Raw genomic sequence first — 19700 nt, forward strand, 5'->3', positions numbered from 1 at the left:
AGTGGAGAGCCTGCGAAGCCGTGCTGCAAGCGGAGTCTCGGATATGCCACAGAGTCCTGGTGGGAGCAGTGACTCGGGGAAGAACTGATCCGGGAATCTTCCCAACTCCCCAGTTTGACAAGGCCAAGGGGAATGAGAGACGCAGGCTGGTCCAGGACGAAGTGAGGGCAGCGGTGGAGGAGGAGAGGTCTACCAGAGCAGTTGGATTGAGGCAGCAAGGTGGGAGCAGGCCATGGACCGAAAAGTCACATGGACTAAGCTCTGGTAGGCTGAACCACAGCGCATCAAGTTCCTGGTCCAGGCAGTGTACGATGTCCTGCCCAGCCCATCGAACCTCTTCATCTGGGGCAAAGCGGAATGCTCAGGCAAGGGGACGTTGGAACACATCCTGAGCTGCTGCCCAAAGGCTCTTGGGCAGGGCCGGTACACCTGGCATCACAACCAGGTTCTTAAACCCATTGCAGAAGCCAACAGCGTGGGAATCAGCAGCTGCAGACGAGCACGGCCCACCACCCAGATGATCACCTTCGTGAAGGCAGGAGTGCAGCTGCTAAGAACAACAGCAGCCAGGAATCAGTCAGGAATCCTGGCGACTGCGCAGGACTGGCAGCTTTCCGTAGACCTGGTGAAACAGCTGAAGTTCCCACAGCACATTGCCATGACCACTATGAGGCCAGACATCCTCCTGGTATCAGAGGCGACCAAAATCATCGCCTTGTTGGAACTGACAGTGCCGTGGGAGGACCGTCTAGAGGAGGCCCACGAGAGGAAGTTGACCATGTACGAAGAGCTGGACATAGACTGCCGTAAGCAGGGCTGGAAGGCAAGAAGGTATGCCTATTGAGGTTGGCTGCAGAGGTTTTGCAGGGCAATCACTCTACAAAGCCTTGAGTGCGCTGGGCATCATCGGAATGGATAGAAGAGCCATCAAGGCCATCACAGAGGCAGCGGAGAAGGCCTCGTGATGGCTCTGGATCAGGAGAGGAGGTCCATGGGGAGGAGCGAATGCCACCTGAACTCAAGTCGTGGTCTGATCAACCACAGCTGGGTCGCCTGGGTGAGGGCGTTTGATGTTGAAAGACCCGAAACACCCAATGGCCCCAGGTTACATCACGGATGATGTGTTCAGGAGCATCAACAGATTTATTTTTATCAATCATATGCACATAATTTCTCCACTCATTATGATTTTCTCAGACAGTATTTCACATTTCTCCTCAACCACAATTTCTGCATCATCTCCTTTTGTTATTAAGAACGAGACCTCCATACACAAATTAATTTCAATGGTGCAATGAAATCTCAATATATCGGCTTGTACACGTTGGAATTCAGAAGACTGAGGGGGGATCTTATAGAAACTTACAAAATTCTTAAGGGGTTGGACAGGCTAGATGCAGGAAGATTATTCCCGATGTTGGGGAAGTCCAGAACTAGGGGTCACAGTTTAAGGATAAGAGGGAAGACTTCTAGGACCGAGATGAGGAAATCATTTTTTACACAGAGTGGTGAATCTGTGGAATACTCTGCCACAGAAGGTAGTTGAGGCCAGTTCATTGGCTATATTTAAGAGGGAGTTAGATGTGGCCCTTGTGGCTAAAGGGATCAGGGGGTATGGAGAGAAGGCAGGGATGGGATACTGAGTTGGATGATCAGCCATGATATCAAATGGCGGTGCAGGCTCGAAGGGCCGAATGGCCTACTCCTGCACCTATTTTCTATGTTTCTATGTCTATGTTTCTATTACCTTGAAGTTGCAGATGTGCGAAGGGAATCACATGTAACCCGTGGTGAATTTCTATTGCTAGGTTTCAGGAAGGCAATTATCGACCCACCAGGATGTAAAAGACCATCATTGTGGGTTTGATTGATGGTTGGCGTGAACTCAGTGGGCCGAAGGGCCTGCTTCCACACCGTATCTTTCAATCGCTCAAACTTAACTATGTTTTCCCACTTTTGCATCTGTTCCCGACACACTTGGGGCAATTTTCAGAGCCCAATTAATCTATAGCCCCTCACATCTTTGCAATGTGGGAGGAAACCAGAGCACCCGGAGGAAGCCCACACAGTCACAGAGAGAACATGCAAACTCCACATAGTTCCCGAGGCCACGTTCAAATCCGGGTCCATGGCGCAGTGAAACAGCTGCTCTACCAGCTGTGCCGCACGGTCTAACAGAACTCACTCTATAATTAATTATTCTAATCCTTAAAAGTCTGCACCCCAATGACCTCGACAAATTTTAGTGAATTTTCTAGGCCCAGGCATATCATTGGCTACATTATGTGTTACATGAATCACTTCCATTCCTTAAGGAGAACACAAAACAGATCATGATGTTTTGTTTCTTCCAGACTGCGAATGCAGTGGAACAGAACTTACTCAACTTTTCTGAAATCACTGCATGTTCCAAGGGCTTGAGAGGGGGGGGGGGGGGGGGGGGGGGGGGAATTAACTTAGTTTGCATCTTTAATACAAAGAAAGGTTTACATCCATTTGTTTGAGAAGGGCAAGGAAAGTGAAATATTCAGATTCCAAATATACATTCTTTCTGAATTTGTCAAATTCGCTTTTAGTTTAATCAAAATGTTACATAAAATATTCCACAGAACTTTCCAAAGACGATACTGGTATCCTGGCCAACACAAAAATTAATCTGTAGGAAGGAACTGCAGATGCTAGTTTAACGGATACTGAGTGGATGATCAACCATGATCACATTGAATGGCGGTGCAGGCTCGAAGGGCCGAATGGCCTACTCCTGCACCTATTTTCTATGTTTCTATAACAAAGATAGACACAAAGTGCTGGAGTAACAACAGTGTGGACCCAACAAGAATTTCTGGAGGTCAAATTTAAATTGTTGCATCTAATTCCAGTGGTATTCTGCAACTGTTTTGCATCAATGCAATGGATACATTCAAGAATCAAGAAAAGATTTTTATTAGATACAGGCGTGAAAGAATATATATGGCAGTAAGAAAAAAAATGAGACATGGCATGGCTATCTCTTGTAAAAAATAGGGATCATGTTCAATAAACCCAATTGGTTATTTCTGCTCCTATTGCCATCTTTACAGTGTAATTTGTCTGGAGTTCACAAATTAAAGGTTTCAAGTTCTGATTAGAGGATGAAGATTTTGTGCTCTCCAAGAATTCAGATCTTCAGGCAATATACTGCGTTGCATTAAACAAAAACATTTAGTTATTTGAAATTTTGATTAAAAATTAATGTTTGGCATCAATCGTTCCTCCTTCGTAAACCACAGCTAATGGGAGCAACAATACATCTTCAATGTCAGTGATGGCTGGGAGAAAAAAAATCAAATGTAGAGTTTTTTTTAAATCAAAATCAATCTCAGTGGAAAATGTCTGTCCTTATTTTACATGCAATGCTTCATGTGGAGACAGATGAGCAGATCGAATTACAATCCAAGATTATTTCTCCAAGCAAGAGCATTGTTAATTTTATATCAGCTTTGATTGATAACCACATTTTCAAAAATAATCTCCTCCTCAACGTCAACAATACGAAGGAGCTGGTCATTGACTTCAGGAAGCATGGTGGAGTACATACACACCCCAGTCTGTAGCAATGGTGCTGAAGCGGAGATGGTCGGAAGTTTCAAGTTCAGTTTAGTTTAGAGACCCAGCACAGAAACAGGCCGTTTAGCGCACCGAGTCCACACCGACCAGCAATCCCCACACACACTAACAGTATCCTACACACATTAGGGACAATTCTTTTTACATTTATACCAAGCCAATTAACCTACAAACCTGTACGTCTTTGGAGTGTGGGAGGAAACCGAAGATCTCGGAGAAATCCCACACAGGTCACTGGGAGAACGTACCAACTCCATACAGACAAGCACCCACAATCAGGACCGAACCCGGGTCTCTGGCGCTATAAGGCAGCAACTTTACCACTACGCCACCATGCCGCCCCTGAGGCGTAAATATTATCAACAATTTGTTCTGGTCCAACCACATTGGCGCCATGGCCAAGAGAGCACATCAATGCCTCTACTTCCTCAGAAGGTTTAGGAAATTTGGCACACCTGCAATTAGTCTTACCAATTTCCCCAGATGCACCTTAGAAAGCACCCTTTCTGGATGCATCCCAGCTTGATAAGGCAATTACTCTGCTCAAGACAAGAAATTGCAGATTTGTGAATGCAGTCCAGTCCATTGCACAGAACTGCCTCCCCCAAGCAACCCCCCACCACTCCATTCCCATCGACCACATCTATTCTTCACGCTACCTCAGGAAAGTGAAAAACATACTCAAGGACCACTCGCGCCCCAATCATTCTCTTTTCTCCCCCTCCGGTAAGGCAGAAGATACAAAAGTTTGAAAGCACACACCATAAGATCCAATAAGAGCTTCTTACCCACTATTAACTGTCTCTTGAACTGACCTCTCATATGCTGGGGTTGAATGCCTGATCTTCCAATCTACCTCATTGTAGCACTGGCTCTTTTTTTTTTAACCCGAGACAGCACCAGAGCATAGTGACTATTTGTGTGCTCTTCCCAGAGAGGATGTATTATCATCTGATACAATCACTCTACTCTTTTAAATCTCTTTTCTATCTTTACGTATGGCACTCTGTATCTTCCCTTTTGCTCTACTAACTGTACTTGACTATGACTTGATTGTACTTATGTTTGGTATATCTGATCGGGTTGGTTGGCTTGCAAAACAAAGCTTTTCACTGTACATGTGATAATAATAAACCTAATCCCGCACTCTCTGTGGCTATAGCATTATTTTCTACATTCAGTTTATTTCTCTGTTGTCCTACCTGATGTAACTATCCTTTACCTGAATAGCATGTAAAACAAAGCCTTTTCTATAATTCACTACACATGACAATAATAAACCAGTATCAATTCAATTTTTTATCTCAGTAAAAAGTAAACTCAAACAAATCCACACTAAGTCAATTACAATATTCAAAGTTAAGCACAAAAAAACAAACATCAGTATGGTTTACTACAAAAGATTACCCAACTAAATTTCATAGATAATCAACAAAATGAACAGTTTATGGAGGGTTTATTAACAGCTAAAAGGTCAATGCCAAAACAAATTAGGTTTCTCCAAATGCACACAGTGTAAAAGACCTGAACATATAGAGTAGAGTAGAGTAGAGTACAGCACAAGAACAGGCCCTTCAAGCCACTGTGTCCATGCCGAGAATGATGCCAAGACCAACTCTTATCCACCAGCACATAATTCATATCCCTCCATTCCCTGCATGTTCATAAGGCTATCCAAAAGTCTCTCAAAGCCATTATTAAATCTGCCTCTACCACCACACCTGGAAGCGTGTTCCAAGCCCCCTCGGTGTAAAAACGTACTCCACACATCTCCTTTAAACTTTGTCCATCTCACCTTCAAGTTTTTCCCTGCTGAAATAAAGAAATGTTCCCATGAATACAACCAAGTTATAGTCAATAAACAGGAAAATGACCTTGATACTGATGATGAAATTTGTTTGCATTGCTGATTTGCTGCAATGCTAATTTGGTCTTGTGGCATTATTGCAAAATCTAGGATAGCCATGGGAATAAATGCTACAGTCCACTAAAATTTGCCACAGCAGGTACACCAAGCATTGAAATCAGCAGATCATTTGGTGAATCAAGCTGAACGACAGCAGGAAATTCCAAAGGCAAATGCCAGTCCTAACTATTCAGGCCACAACAAGCCTTGGATTTCCATGCATGCATAGTGAAAGGTATGAATTGGCAACACTTCCTCCTTGTGTAGGAAGGAACTGCAGATGCTGGCTCAAACCGAAGATAGACGCAAAGTGCTAGAGTAACTCAATGGGGCAGGCAGCATCTCTGGAGAGAAAGAAAGGGTGATGTTTCAGGTCGAGACCCTTCTTCAGATTGAGAGTCAAGGGTATCAAGTGCCGTCGCTACCGCTGTCGTTGGATGAATAGTGGGTAACCATGAGCACAGGAGGGAGATTGACTTCAGGAAGGGCAGCCAAGGATCCATGAACCTGGCTACATCGGCGGGACGGTGGTGGGGAGAGCCAACAGCTCCTAGTTATTGGGCGTACTCTGAAGTTCTGTCCCAGGCACAGCACGTTGATGCTATCACAAAGAAAGAATCACAGTTCTGATAGTCCCTTACTACAGAATAATTTAATGGGCTGACATTTTATTCTCTCACTGGCCCTTATCCAGGAAAGTAACTTTCAACCATGCTCAAAGTACATCAGTAACAAGTACTCTGAGTTTATTCTTTTTGGACAAAATATTTCCATGCTCCATCTCTGACAAAACAAAACTAAACTAGTGATCAATGGTCGGCATGGGCTTGATGGGCCGAAGGGTTCATTTCCATGCTGTATGAATCTGTGACTACACAACAACACAAGGTCCATCCCTTATGAGCCCTCAAAATAAGCTGGTAATAACTGATAATTAGTTATTAGTTATGGCAATAACTAATCGTCACCCAGTTATTATTTGCATTTGTCCACTATCAAGAAAATTCATTTTTTAGTCAATTAACCCTTTTCAACATTTCGACTCCAATCTGAACTATTTACTTCGCCATTTCATACAGTATCATATTTCACTCTGTTCCATCAATTGTAGAAATGGTAAAAATTATATTTCAAAAACAAATCCTTGCAGGACAGAACATGTCAATTGGAATATGTACATATACGCCACCACTATATTCTCTTCCCAGCCTCTGCACAGTTCCCTCCGAATGAAAAATAGTGACTCCTATTCCAAGCACTGCTTTGTGAAGGGACAGAAGTTTAGGGGTAACATGAGGGGGAACTTCTTTACTCAGAGAGTGGTAGCTGCGTGGAATGAGCTTCCAGTGGAAGTGGTGGAGGCAGGTTCGATTTTATCATTTAAAAATAAATTGGATAGGTATATGGATGGGAAAGGAATGGAGGGTTGTGGTCTGAGTGCAGGTAGATGGGACATGGGGGAAATAAGTGTTCGGCACGGACTTGTAGGGCTGAGATGGCCTGTTACCGTGCTGAAATTGTTATATGGTTATATTTGTGAACAGGGTTGGAATTTGTCAGAAGGTTTGTGGGGGTCTGTGTAATTAACATCAATGTGTACCACCCATGAACACCAACTTATCAAGGGGTTTATTTAACACCTAGAATCCAAGATTAATTAAATATGACAAAAGCAAAATATTGCAAATGCTGGAAATTTGAATTAAGAGTAAACACTGGAATATCTGGTGAAAGAATTAGATAATGTAGACAATTATCATTGACTTAAAAAGTTAACTGTTTCTCCCTCTGCAGCGGCTGTTTGACTTGTTGAGTATTTCCTGCATACTGGAGACAACACTGTAGCGACACAGTAGTGAAGAATGGGTCATTCATTAATCAAACACATCCATTACGTAACCACAATGGATTCAATATATGCATTAACATTCAATGCTCCAATTTTAGGTAACTAACCAAACTTACCCCCTTCCCGTGCTCCACCAGAACTCGCACCTATTTTCCCCCTCCCCTTCCAACTACATTCGTTCCTCTGGCTTCACAATTCGCACTTACGCTCATCTCACACCTTTTGTCTTTTAATCTCAGGCATTCACCCATCAAAACTTCCCACACCTATATCCACCTATCACTTTAACTCCCCCTCCCAATCTGACCTTTCTATCCTGGGCCACCTCCAATGTCAGAGTGAGGCCCAGCACAAATTGGAGGAACAGCACCTCATATTTCGCTTGGGTAGCTTAAACCCCAGCAGTATGAATAGCCCTTGCTTTCCCTTTCTCTCCATCCCCTCCCTTTACAGTTCTCCCACCAGTCTTACTGTCTCCGACTACTTTCTATCTCTGTCCCGCCCACTCCCGACATCAGTCTGCAGAAGTCTCGACCCGAATCGTCACCCATTCCTTCTCTCCAGAGATGCTGCCTGTCCCGCTGAATTACTCCAGCATTTTGTGTCCACCTATCACTTGCCAGGCTTTTGTCTTGCCCACAATCAGTCTGAAGAAAGGACCCCACCCAAAACGTCACCGATCCATGCTCTCCAGAGATGCTGCCTGACCCACTGAATTACACCAGAATTTGGGGTCTTTTTTTGTAAAGCAACATCTGCAGTTCCTAGTTTCTCCACATAATTTAAATAGTTATCCCCCACTCACTCCATTTTTTTGCGTAAATTGCAAGATTTTTTTTACTGTTTACTATAGTGTCCATTCCCTCTGATCTTTAAATAGATTTGCCTGCTTACTGTCTCATATACTCAGCTGCACCTACAACTTTTTAAGTTGACAAGTGTTTTCAATAAATACATTGCTGTTGTTTTTATTTCATTAAATACAGGTCCAGCACATCCTTTATTCCCCATGCCACAACAGCTTAAAACTTGTCTTCTCACTGAAGCACGGTCTCTGAAATGTTGACTATGTTTTCCTTCCCACCAATTGCTGCCCGACTTTGTGTATTTCCAGCATTTCATTTTATTTCAGATTTCACCCATATTCATTCGTAAATCAACACACAAGAAAGTGCAGATGCTGGCATCTTGAGCAAAATACTAAGTGCTGGAGGACTTCAGCAGGTCAGGCAGCATCCGTGGAGGGAATGGACAATGAACAGTGCTTCAGGTCAGGACCATTCTTCAGACTGTCAGAGTGGATAGCCAGCTGAGGGTGGGGGGGGGGGGGGAAAGAGTCCATGAGGAGGAGTGTTGGAGATGGGAGAAGGGGCCGTCGCTGCGATAGGGAGTGGTGCAAGGACATCTGGCCAGAGAAATAGGCATGATCAAATCGAAAGAGGAGCTTCACATTGTGGCAGGCTGGGAAGTTGCTGAGGTGTGGGCATAGCAATGCAAAGGCAAGGCCTATGATGAGGACAGACCGTTCAGCATTGGAAAGGAGGGGGTCAGGGGGGATGGTGAAACAACCACAGGGGTTGGGGCTGTGGCAGACATTATCTGAAGAGGCCAGGGAAAGAGAGGGGGGCAAAGAGTCAGGAGAGGTACCATGGAAGGGGAGGGAAGCCAGTGGAAACATCATCTGTCCTCTACTACCACAGATGCCATGTGAGGTCAGGTACGGTCCTCCAGCACTTGGTGCTTTGCCCAACAAATCAATGCTGACTCTCCCGACCATGTCATTTATCTGCCTGGCCTCATTGATCCTGGTCACGTCCCCACATCCAACGGCAGGTTTATAAATCCATAGTGACGTAGATTTTTCCATCTTTTAACTTAACACAACTGTGACTTTAAAAAATAACAATAATTTGTAGGAGGCAAATCATGCCCATTTTCTTTCCAATACCAAAGTCAGACAACTTAAAATACAGTAGGCAACATTACATCTTTAAATAGTAATATCCCCATGTGTCATCATTTAAAATGTGCTCTGCTTTCTACAATCATGGTGCAACCATTTACCACCTACCATTTACATTCTAGATATCTTGCGTTACTTTTAAAGGGAAATAGCTGAGGGAAAAATAAGATTTTCCAAATGCCTTTATCGTCCCAAGTAAGCAAGATTTCAACACCAAGAACACCCAAATTTTTGGAAATTATCCCTGCAACAAACCCACAACACAAAATCTCAAAATACATGATTTTTTTAAAAATCTGACAAAGGAAAGAACAGGTCATGAAATGTCAGCATTTCTCCATCACAAAATTCAGATGCTGAGACCCCACACAGTTGCTAAAGCCCAGGATTGCTCCATGCCAGTGACCTCCTCACTCCAACATTGGACTCCTCAGAGGCAGAGGCAAGCACCAAACCGTTTGCGCCAAGACACTTGCCCTTTGCACCAGACCGGTTTGCGCCAAGACACTTGCCCTTTGCACCAGCACACTCTTGACAATGGATGATAATAAAATGTGCATTGAGAAACTTACCATTCGCAACACCGAGAACATAGAGATGTGTGTGTGTGTGTGTGTGGATTTATTTGTTTGTGTGTGATCACATCTATTCAAAGAAACGACAGTGCTAACGGGAACATTTTTACATATTCCGGTAGAGATTTATCCCCTGGAGTCAAAAATCGGCTGAGCTGAAAATTTCCTGCTTTATATCTTAATTAATAAAAATGTTCACAAATTCCATCAAAATATGAATTCAAAACGCCTGTTTTTTCCGCTGATGACGTGACAACGGATCTGCCTGCCTGGCTCACCTCCCACCCCTCCCTCCCCCCCCCCCCGTTGTTCAAAAGTCACCCCGTCGACTGAACACCGAAGGTCATCGCTGAAGACTGCGGCACGCGGCGCGTGTGAAGAACGAGCAAGTCGGGCCCGGTATTCGAGGTCTTGGGTCCGTCTCGGCTCCCGTCCATCAAAACCCCGCTGTCCAACAATCATGGAGCACTGTCTTCTTGCTCGCGCTGCGAGTGACGTCAACCCCCCCCCCCCCCCCCCCCCCCCCCCCCGTTCTCCGGTCCTGCCTGCCAAAGATCATAGAGCGTAGCCTGCAGTCTGGAGCCGGGAGCGAGGTTTGGGAACCAGCCCCCCCCCCCCACCCCTCAAACTCTAACCCCCTCCCACTCTGCCCCCCGCTCCCTCTCCCTCCCCTCTGTGTCCCTCTCTGTGCCTCTGTGTCGCACTTCGCGCCCCTCTCTATGGCTGTGTTCCTCTCTGTATCCCTCTCTCTACCCCCCACCCTCTCTAGTCGCTCCTGCGTGTTGGGGGCTATACATGAGTGGATAGGGTAGGGGATGGGGTAAAAGGAGTGAATGAATATTAATATATCAATGAGGGTGGTTAGTGTGTTTGTGTGTGAGATAGTTAATGTGCGTGTGTGAGGGGTTGGTTAGTATGTGTGTGAGACGCCGCAGGCCGCCCCCTCCCCCCGCAACCATGCGTTGAGGGGACGGGACCCGATGGGTCCCACTTGGTCTAGTATTATTTAAGGGTCTCGCTTGGCAGCAACAGTTTTGATGTTATAGAGTTATACACCATGGAAACAGGCCCATCAGAGCAACTTGTTCATACGACCTTAGATGCCCCATCTACACTAGGGCCTGTTTTTGGTCTATATCCCTCTAAACCTTTCCTATCCATGTACACTGCCCTCCATAATGTTTGGGACAAAGATCCATTATTTATTTATGACCAAAATGTATAAAAAATACCCTTTAAAAAAATCTGACAATGAGCACTTTAACCACATATGATTTTTTCTATTACAAATCTCAAATTGTGGAGTACAGAGGTAAATAAATAAACGATGGGTCTTTGTCCCAAACATTATAGAGGGCACTGTACCTGTCCAAAGGTCTTTTAAATGTTGTTATAATACCTGCCTCAACTACCTCCTCTGGCGGCTCGTTCCATATACCCACCACCCTCAGGGTGAATTTTAGGACACATGGAAAGGCTAAAGAACAATGACAGCAAGTCTCGATCAAGTTTATCAAGAGTCGTTCATTGTCATATGTATCGACAACGGAACAATTAAATTCTTACTTGCTGTAGCTTAAAAGGCCTGTAAATACACATCAATAGTATATAATTAAAAATCCAATACATTAACAACTACAATACCAGTGCAAAGACCAAAAAAAGCCTTCCTTTGTTGACCAATTCGATGAGTTTACACTGAAATTGTTGCACGGATATAAAGAATAGTCACAAAAGAAGCAATTTCCAACAAGCTAAATAACAAAAGTTATGGCAATCAAGAACCTGTCTCATGGCCCACGCACCTTTTAGTTACTGAACTGAAGTTTAAGATTCCAATGAGATTCCTAGGCCAAGTCAATAACAGAAATATTGCCCTTGGGCAACCCACTGAACAAACGAATACCTGACTGGTTCAAAGGTCTTCACAACTGTTTTGCAAAATGCAAGTAGCTGGCGTAAGGTAACTAATTGAACAAAATTGATCCAGCTATGATGTTTAAGGAGGTGAGGGTGAAATATTGTAAGGATTTGCTCAAGGTTTTTTCCTTGACAAAGGGATCCCCATTCAGCAACCCAAATATTCTTGCACGGCACAACATACCCAATATAACCGTGTGATTTTTATTACATGTTCAAAATCTCAGGACCAGTGGCACAGAATTCAAACGGCACAGTTGGTAGATCCGAGTGGTAGATCACAGCTTCGTAGCCTGGATATAATCCTGGCCTTGGGTGCTGTCTCTGTGGAGTTTGCACATCCTCCATGACATGGGTATCCCACAGATGCTCCGTTTTCCACCCACAAGAAAGTCACTTGGCTAATTAGCTGATGTAAATTGTCCTCAGTGTGTCCCCAGTATATGGATGAGGGGTAGAATTGAGGGGCAATTGTTGGGACTGTGGGAGAATAACAGTGAACCAAAGGGCCAGTTTCCATTCTGTATGACTCCTTGTCATCTAGTTTAAGTGTGTTTATTGCCAATCCTACATAACATTGGCAGTGGCCAGAATGAAGATTCATTGCTGAGGAGAGAAGAGGCCAAACCCAAATATGGACAGTAGGTTTACTTCCCAAAGGGGCAACGGGCCACCAGTAGACAATTACTACTTCTTTACAGAAGAAAACAAAGAGGTGGAGTAACAAGATTTTTACTCCCAGATTTGAATTAAAAACACACTGGGTTAATCTTCAAACTACCCCTTGAAGAGAACTGACCTTCTATAATCTAGATCATTGCAGTAACATAATCACGACCGTGTGGGTGAAACCGTTTGAGTTAGTGAGAGATTTGGAGGGGGTGGTAGGTCGCGGCTCTAACTGTACCAATTCTTGAGGTGCAAACAGCCTCAACGGTGACCGCCGCCCTCACCGGGAGACCACTCAGTGCTGAGTGATGCTCTACCTAGAGTTTTTCAGCGTACTACATCCAGATTAACACAACTGTCCCGACGATGAGGGCCTGTGAAGCGTAGGTCGGTAACCCATCCCTAGACCGGCCTGTCCCCCTCCGCCCCAGTCCGGCCGGTCCCTAGATCCCCCGGCGGCGAAGGTGCCAGGCTCCGTGGCCACCCACCCACCTTGTAAACATCGCCGTACGTGCCGCTGCCGATCCGCTGGATCAGCTCGAAGTCCTCCTGCGGGTTCCTCCGGGACAGGTCGAAGCTACCGTGGGAAGTCATGGCGAGGCCGTAGGCTGGGTTGTCGCCGTCCCCCGGGCCCTGTCCCCGGTGTCCGGTCCGCGGAGTCCGCTCCGAGCCCGCGGTCACTAGCACAAGCGCGGGGCCTCGGCCTGGGCCACGCCTTCTTGCGGTTGCCCCTCGCTCATTCCAGCCCGCTCACGGTCACGGTCAGACCTGCTGCCCCTTGTCACAGCCCACAGCCCCGGGCAGGGCAGGGTAACCACAGCGCCTGCACGACCCTCAGCTCCGGCTTCGCTCACAATCACTGGTGCCCAACATGGCTGCCGAGCCGTCTCTACCGCGCATGTGTCAGCTCCGGCTGCCGTCCTCCACCCCCTGCGCATGCGTCAGATCCGGCTGCCGTCCTCCGCCCCCTGCGCATGCGTCAGATCCGGCTGCCGGCCTCCACCCACTGCGCATGTGTCAGCTCCGGCTGCCGTCCTCCACTCCCTGCGCATGCGCGATGTCCGGCAGTCTCTGTCAATGATATGCGCGTGCGCCCTCCGGGCGTCACCCCCCCTCCCCCACCCGACTGGCGCATGTCCGGCGCGTGAGGCTGGCAATGCAAAATTGCATTGACTGCCAAGGCAAAGCACACATGCATGTCCTATCTTTGAGGGGAATGGATATTGTGTATGTACAGAGCCTTTTACCCAGGTTAGGGGAAGTCAAGAACCAGAGGGCATAGGTTTAAGACACAAAGTGCTGGTGTATCACAGCAGATCAGACATCGTCTCTGGAACACATAGAGAGAGAGGTGTCGGGACCCTTCTTCTGAATCCAGCTCTTTGGAATAAACCAACATCTGCAGTTGAATGAATGAATGAATAAGTTTATTGGCCAAGTATTCACATACAAGGAATTTGCCTTGGTGCTCCACCCGCAAGTGACAACATGACATACAGTGACAGTTAAGAATAATACATAAAACATTACAATAGACAATAGGTGCAGGAGTAGGCCATTCGGCCCTTCGTGCCAGCACCGCCATTCAATGTGATCATGGCTGATCATCCCCAATCAGTACCCCGTTCCTGCCTTCTCCCCATATCCCCTGACTCCGCTATTTTTAAGAGCCCTATCTAGCTCTCTCTTGAAAGCATCCAGAGAACCCGCCTCCACCGCCCTCTGAGGCAGAGAATTCCACAGACTCACCACTCTCTGTGAAAAAAGTGTTTCCTCGTCTCCGTTCTAAATGGCTTACCCCTTATTCTTAAACTGTGGCCCCTGGTTCTGGACTCCCCCAACATCGGGAACATGTTTCCTGCCTCTAGCTAGTCCAAACCCTTAACAATCTTATATGTTTCAATGAGATCTCCTCTCATCCTTCTAAACTCCAGAGTGAACAAGCCCATAAAATACCAGAGCAAAAGGAGGCTACAGATTGTTGGTTATTGAGTAGAGCTACTACTCGTGAAAAAAAGCTGTTTTTTTGTCTGGCTGTGGTAGCTTTGACAGTCCGAAGTCGCCTTCCAGAGGGAAGTGATTCAAAGAGTTTGTGGCCAGGGTGAGAGGGGTCAGAGATGATCTTACCCGCTCGCTTCCTGGCCCTTGCTTCCCTTCCGTCAATGGAGGGAAGGTTGCTGCCAATAACCTTCTCAGCTGATCGGACGATTCGCTGCAGCCTCCGGGTGTCGTGCTTGGTGGCTGAGCCAAACCAGACCATGATGGAGAAGGTGAGGACAGACTCTACGCTGGCCGTGTAGAATTGGACCATCATTGCCTGAGGTAGATTGTGCTTCGTCAGCTGCCGCATGAAGTACATCCTCTGTTGTGCCTTTTTGACTGTGGAGTCGATAGTAGCCCCCCATTTAAGGTCCTTGGAGATGATGGTTCCCAGAAACATAAAAGACTCTACAGATGTGACTGTGGTGTTGTTCATGGTGAGTGGGGTGAGGAGAGGGGGAGCTCTCCTAAAGTCTACAATCCCACTGTCTTAAGAACATTAAGCTCCATGTTGTTGTGATGACACCAGAATTCCAGCTGTGACACTTCCTGTCTGTAGGCAAATTTCTCCCCATCCTGAATCAGTCCAATCAGGGTTGTGTCGTCCGCAAACTTGAGAAGCTTGACAGAGGAGTCAGTGGAGGTGCAATCATTGGTGTAGAGAGAGTAGAAGAGAGGGGAGAGTACGCAGCCTTGCGGTGCTCCTATGCTGAGGGTTTGCGGGTCCGAGATGTGCTTTCCCAACCTCACATGCTGCTTCCTGTCTGTCAGGAAGCTGGTGATCCACTGACAGAGGGGATCGGGCACAGTCAACTCGGAAAGTTTGGAGTGTAGTAGCTTTGGCACAATGGTGTTGAATGCAGAGCTAAAATCAACAAACAAAATCCTTTCAGTTCATTTCTATTGCATGTATGACATAGCTTTAAGTTCTGAGGACCTTAATATTTAATAGGGAAAACATAAAGCAAAGTGTTGGACTAACTCAGCATCTCTGGGGAACATGGATAGGCAGAATTTCAGGTCGGGCCCCTGTCTACAGATATTTAATAGGAATCCAAGGGACAACCTTTTCACAGAGAGGGGGGTGGGTATATGGAATGAGCTGCCAGAGGAGGTAGTTGAAGCAGGTATAAGTACAACATTTAAAAGACATTTGGACAGGTACATTGATAGGATTACGTATTTATTAGGCTTTAATAAACTAGCGCAAACTCATAGATTAGGAGTCAGTTGGGTCTCGGAAGGATGGTGAGAATACAGTTTTTTATCACACACACGTTAATGAGACAACATACTTTTATAAGAAGAAACTTTCATATGACTTACATGACATGAATGGAACAGCGATTAAGAACGGAAAGTGACGGATTATTTCTTTGCTATGTACTACTTCAATAAAAGACCAATTAATCAAGAAACAACGTTTGGAAGATTCGTTTTTTACTATCTTAAGTGTGTCATGAGTGCGTAAAATATAGCTCCTACCCACCCCGAGGAGTAATGGCCATCCAAGTTGGACTTTGAGAATGTCATAAAGACTGCCATTATAGTATTATTGAGTATGGTATATTTATTTGTATATTCAACAGAACAATTAAATTCTTACTTGCTGCAGGTTTTAAGAGTCAAGAGAATTGTTACATATGACAACTAAATACTCTTGACCCGTGTTAATCAAATTCTTACTTGCAGCTTAACAGGTGAATTAACACAATAACACAGATAACTACATAATAATCAAAAATACAAGATATGAATAACCGTTACACCAGTTTGCCATTATCATGCAAAACCTGTAGTCTGTAGTTCAACCAAAAATATAGTCCATGGAATTTCATAGCTGCTCAGGTTAGTGTTGTGTAATGTTCAAGAGCCTGATGCTTGCTGCGAATCAGCTGTTCTTGAACCTGGAAAATGGTTTTCAAGCTCCTGTACCTTCTTCCCGATAGTAGCATCGAGGTGAGAGTGTAGCCGGAGTGGTGTGGGTTTTTGATAATATTTCTCCCCATGTGTCAGTGATCACCATCTGGTAACTGGGCAAACCATGTGGATAACAACTAGCTTGGGATTAAGGTTTACCTTTCTTATTTTTTCCAAAAATAAACTTTATTTACAATATACACACATACTAAGTAAAACCTGTGCAACTTCTCTTCTTGCATTCTCAGTGTCTATACATCCAATAGTGTCATACTCAGTAGAGTTCGCATCTATCTTCAAACAAATTACCCTTGGCAATCATGCGGCCCGCTGAGGTGATCCCCCTTCCCTTGTTTGAGGGCTGCCCCACTGGACTCTGCCCTTCAATGTCCAGTAGCAGAAGGAGCCGAGACTGTGGTCCTCCCCCACAGAGCCTTGGCGTTGGCTGCACCGAGCTTCAGTGCGTCCCTCAGCACGTACTCCTGCAGTCTGGAAGGGGCCAGATGGCAACATTCCCTGATGGACATCTCGCTGTGTCGGGAGACCAACACGTTACGCGCAGACCAAAGATCATCTGTCACTGAGTTGATAATCTTCTAGCAGCACTTGATGTCCATCTCTAAATCTGCCCCTGGGAACAGTGCATAAATTAGTAATGTTACAAAATTTTGCGATTTAAAAAATCAAGTCTGTAATTTATCCCATCAAGCATAAAAAGAATAAAAAGAAGTTTAATTTGACACCTAATTCACTTTCATATCTTCAGTATTAAAAAAGGTATGGCCATTTTCATCTTAGCATTCAGAAATTAGCATCTTGTTCCCTATTGCTTTTCCATTGACTTAACACAAAAGCTGTGATCGAGGACAGTCAAAAGCCCATAACTTTCTTAAAAATTAAGAGAACTGAAAGAATTTTTCAGTTATTATAGATTGAAGCATTCTGAAACAAATATGAAACAATCTTACTTAGATGACTTGAAATTAATGCATATAATTAGTTAGTTACCTAATTGTAGCTAATTACAAAATTCAATTACTAGATCTAAACATCTATCAATTTCTTAAGAATAGATTAACATTTTTAAATAACCTAAGTGTCCAAATAACATTCACACAATAATTCACAATATAACGTAATTTTAAAATCTCATTGTCATGGATTTATAGGCCAAATGGAAGGAATTTAATGTTTAATACCTGTAAATTAATGGTCATTTAAATCATCTTGCGAGTGGGTTTTTCTGGAACACGATCATTTGGAACGTTGCAGTTTGCGGTGAATTTAAACCCCATATCGGCAGGAAAAATCACCGTTTCGCAACTTAAAATGTGAATTAAAGGCATCTTAAGGAGCACTTGTATACATAAAATAAACGGCTTTCCTTTACCTGTCCCGTACCTGAAATCCGTCCCCGTTGTCGGCGTTGACGGCTTTAGAAGCTGATTTTAAAATTACTCCAGCGCTGAAATTGTCGAGCGATTAAAAAAATATATATATAGAACGCCCGTCAGAACGATTCTTCAGCAAAAGCTTGCACTCCAACCAAATATATTCCAGGACAAGGTAGGGAAAAAATGCGTTTTAACCCCCCAACCCCCCCCCCCCCCCTCAAGGGCGCCAAAATCGTGCACACGGCCAGTGGCAGAACTGCAGCGCCGCTGAAGGTAAGTATTGTAACATACCTACATAAAAAAACGGAGAGTCCTCTGTTGCAGAGCGGTGTGGGATGAACCGTGACGTTCTCCAGATCCTCTACACAAATCCATACTCTGGAGCAGTCGTCCCGAGGGCAGCTTGCGCTGGTAGTAATACTCTGATGATGCAGAAAGGTCATTTGTGTTTTCCTTGCAGGTCAAGGACTCTGTATCTGCCTCCAACCACCACTCCTGGCAATGAGTTCCAGGCACCCACTATCCTCTGTGTAAAATACTTGCCCCCCACATCTCCTTAAACTTTTCCCCTATACCTTAAAGTATTTGCCTTCTAGTATTTGCCATTTCCACCCTGTGAAAAAGTTTCTGACAGTCTACCCTATCTATGCCTTTCATAATTTTATACCCTTCTATCAGGTCTCCCTTCAACCTCAAAGTTCAATAGACAATAGACAATAGGTGCAGTAGTAGGCCATTCGGCCCTTCGAGCCAGCACCGCCATTCAATGTGATTATGGCTGATCATCCCCAATCAGTACCCCGTTCCTGCCTTCTCCCCATATCCCCTGACTCCGCTATCTTTAAGAGCCCTATCTAGCTCTCTCTTGAAAGTATCCAAAGAACTGGCCTCCACCGCCTACTGAGGCAGAGAATTCCACAGACTCACAACTCTCTGTGAGAAAAAGTGTTTCCTCCATTCTAAATGGCTTACCCCTTATTCTTAAACTGTGGCGCCTGGTTCTGGACTCCCCCAACATCGGGAACATGTTTCCTGCCTCCAGCGTGTCCAAACCCTTAACAATCTTATATGTTTCAATAAGATCCCCTCTCATTCTTCTAAACGCCAGTGTATACAAGCCCAGCCGCTCCATTCTCTCAGCATAAGACAGTCCCCCCATCCTGGAAATTACCCTTGTAAACCTACGCTGCACTCCCTCAATAGCAAAAATATCCTTCCTCAAATTAGGGGACCAAAACTGCACACAATACTCTGGTGTGGTCTCCCTAGGGCCCTATACAACTGCAGAAAGACCTCTTTGCTCCTATACTCGACTCCTCTTGTTATAAAGGCCAACATGCCATTCGCTTTCTTCACTGCCTGCTGTACCTGCATGCTTACTTTCATTGACTGATGAACAAGGGCCCCCAGATCCTGTTGTACTTCCCCTTTTCCCAACTTGACGCCATTTAGATAGTAATCTGCTTTCCTGTTTTTGATACCAAAGTGGACAACGTCACATTTATCCACATTAAACTTCATCTGCCATGCATCTGCCCACTTCCCCAACCTGTCCAAGTCACCCTGCATTCTCATAGCATCCTCCTCACAGTTCACACTGCCACCCAGCTTTGTGTCATCTGCATAACATTCCAAGTCTGTCCAGTGTTTACAGAGGGAGGGATGGGAAACTCCATGTGGGAGTTATATACATGGATGAACAGGTTGAATCAGTGTCAGTTATAAAACAGAAGCCAATATGAATTGAATTGAATTGAATAAATTTTATTAGCCAAGTATTACATGCAAGGAATTTGCTTGGTGCTTTGCTCGCATGTAGCAACACAATATACAGTAGACAATTAAAAATAAAACATTA

General features: G+C 45.0%; 1 protein-coding gene across 5 annotated transcripts in view; it reads right to left on the minus strand.

Moving 5' to 3' along the window:
* The window catches only part of map4k3 (mitogen-activated protein kinase kinase kinase kinase 3), a 149224-nt gene extending 135840 nt beyond the window's left edge, over nt 1–13384 (minus strand). For all 5 annotated transcript variants that reach the window (XM_033025766.1, XM_033025764.1, XM_033025763.1 and 2 more), the window contains exon 1: nt 12981–13384. In XM_033025766.1, coding sequence (XP_032881657.1) covers nt 12981–13082 — 102 coding nt within the window. In that variant the 5' untranslated portion in view covers nt 13083–13384. The remainder of the gene's footprint in view (nt 1–12980) is intronic.
* Nucleotides 13385–19700: the final 6316 nt, after the last annotated feature.

The sequence above is a fragment of the Amblyraja radiata genome, chromosome 8 (assembly GCF_010909765.2).
Source record: "Amblyraja radiata isolate CabotCenter1 chromosome 8, sAmbRad1.1.pri, whole genome shotgun sequence".
Taxonomy (NCBI): domain Eukaryota; kingdom Metazoa; phylum Chordata; class Chondrichthyes; order Rajiformes; family Rajidae; genus Amblyraja; species Amblyraja radiata.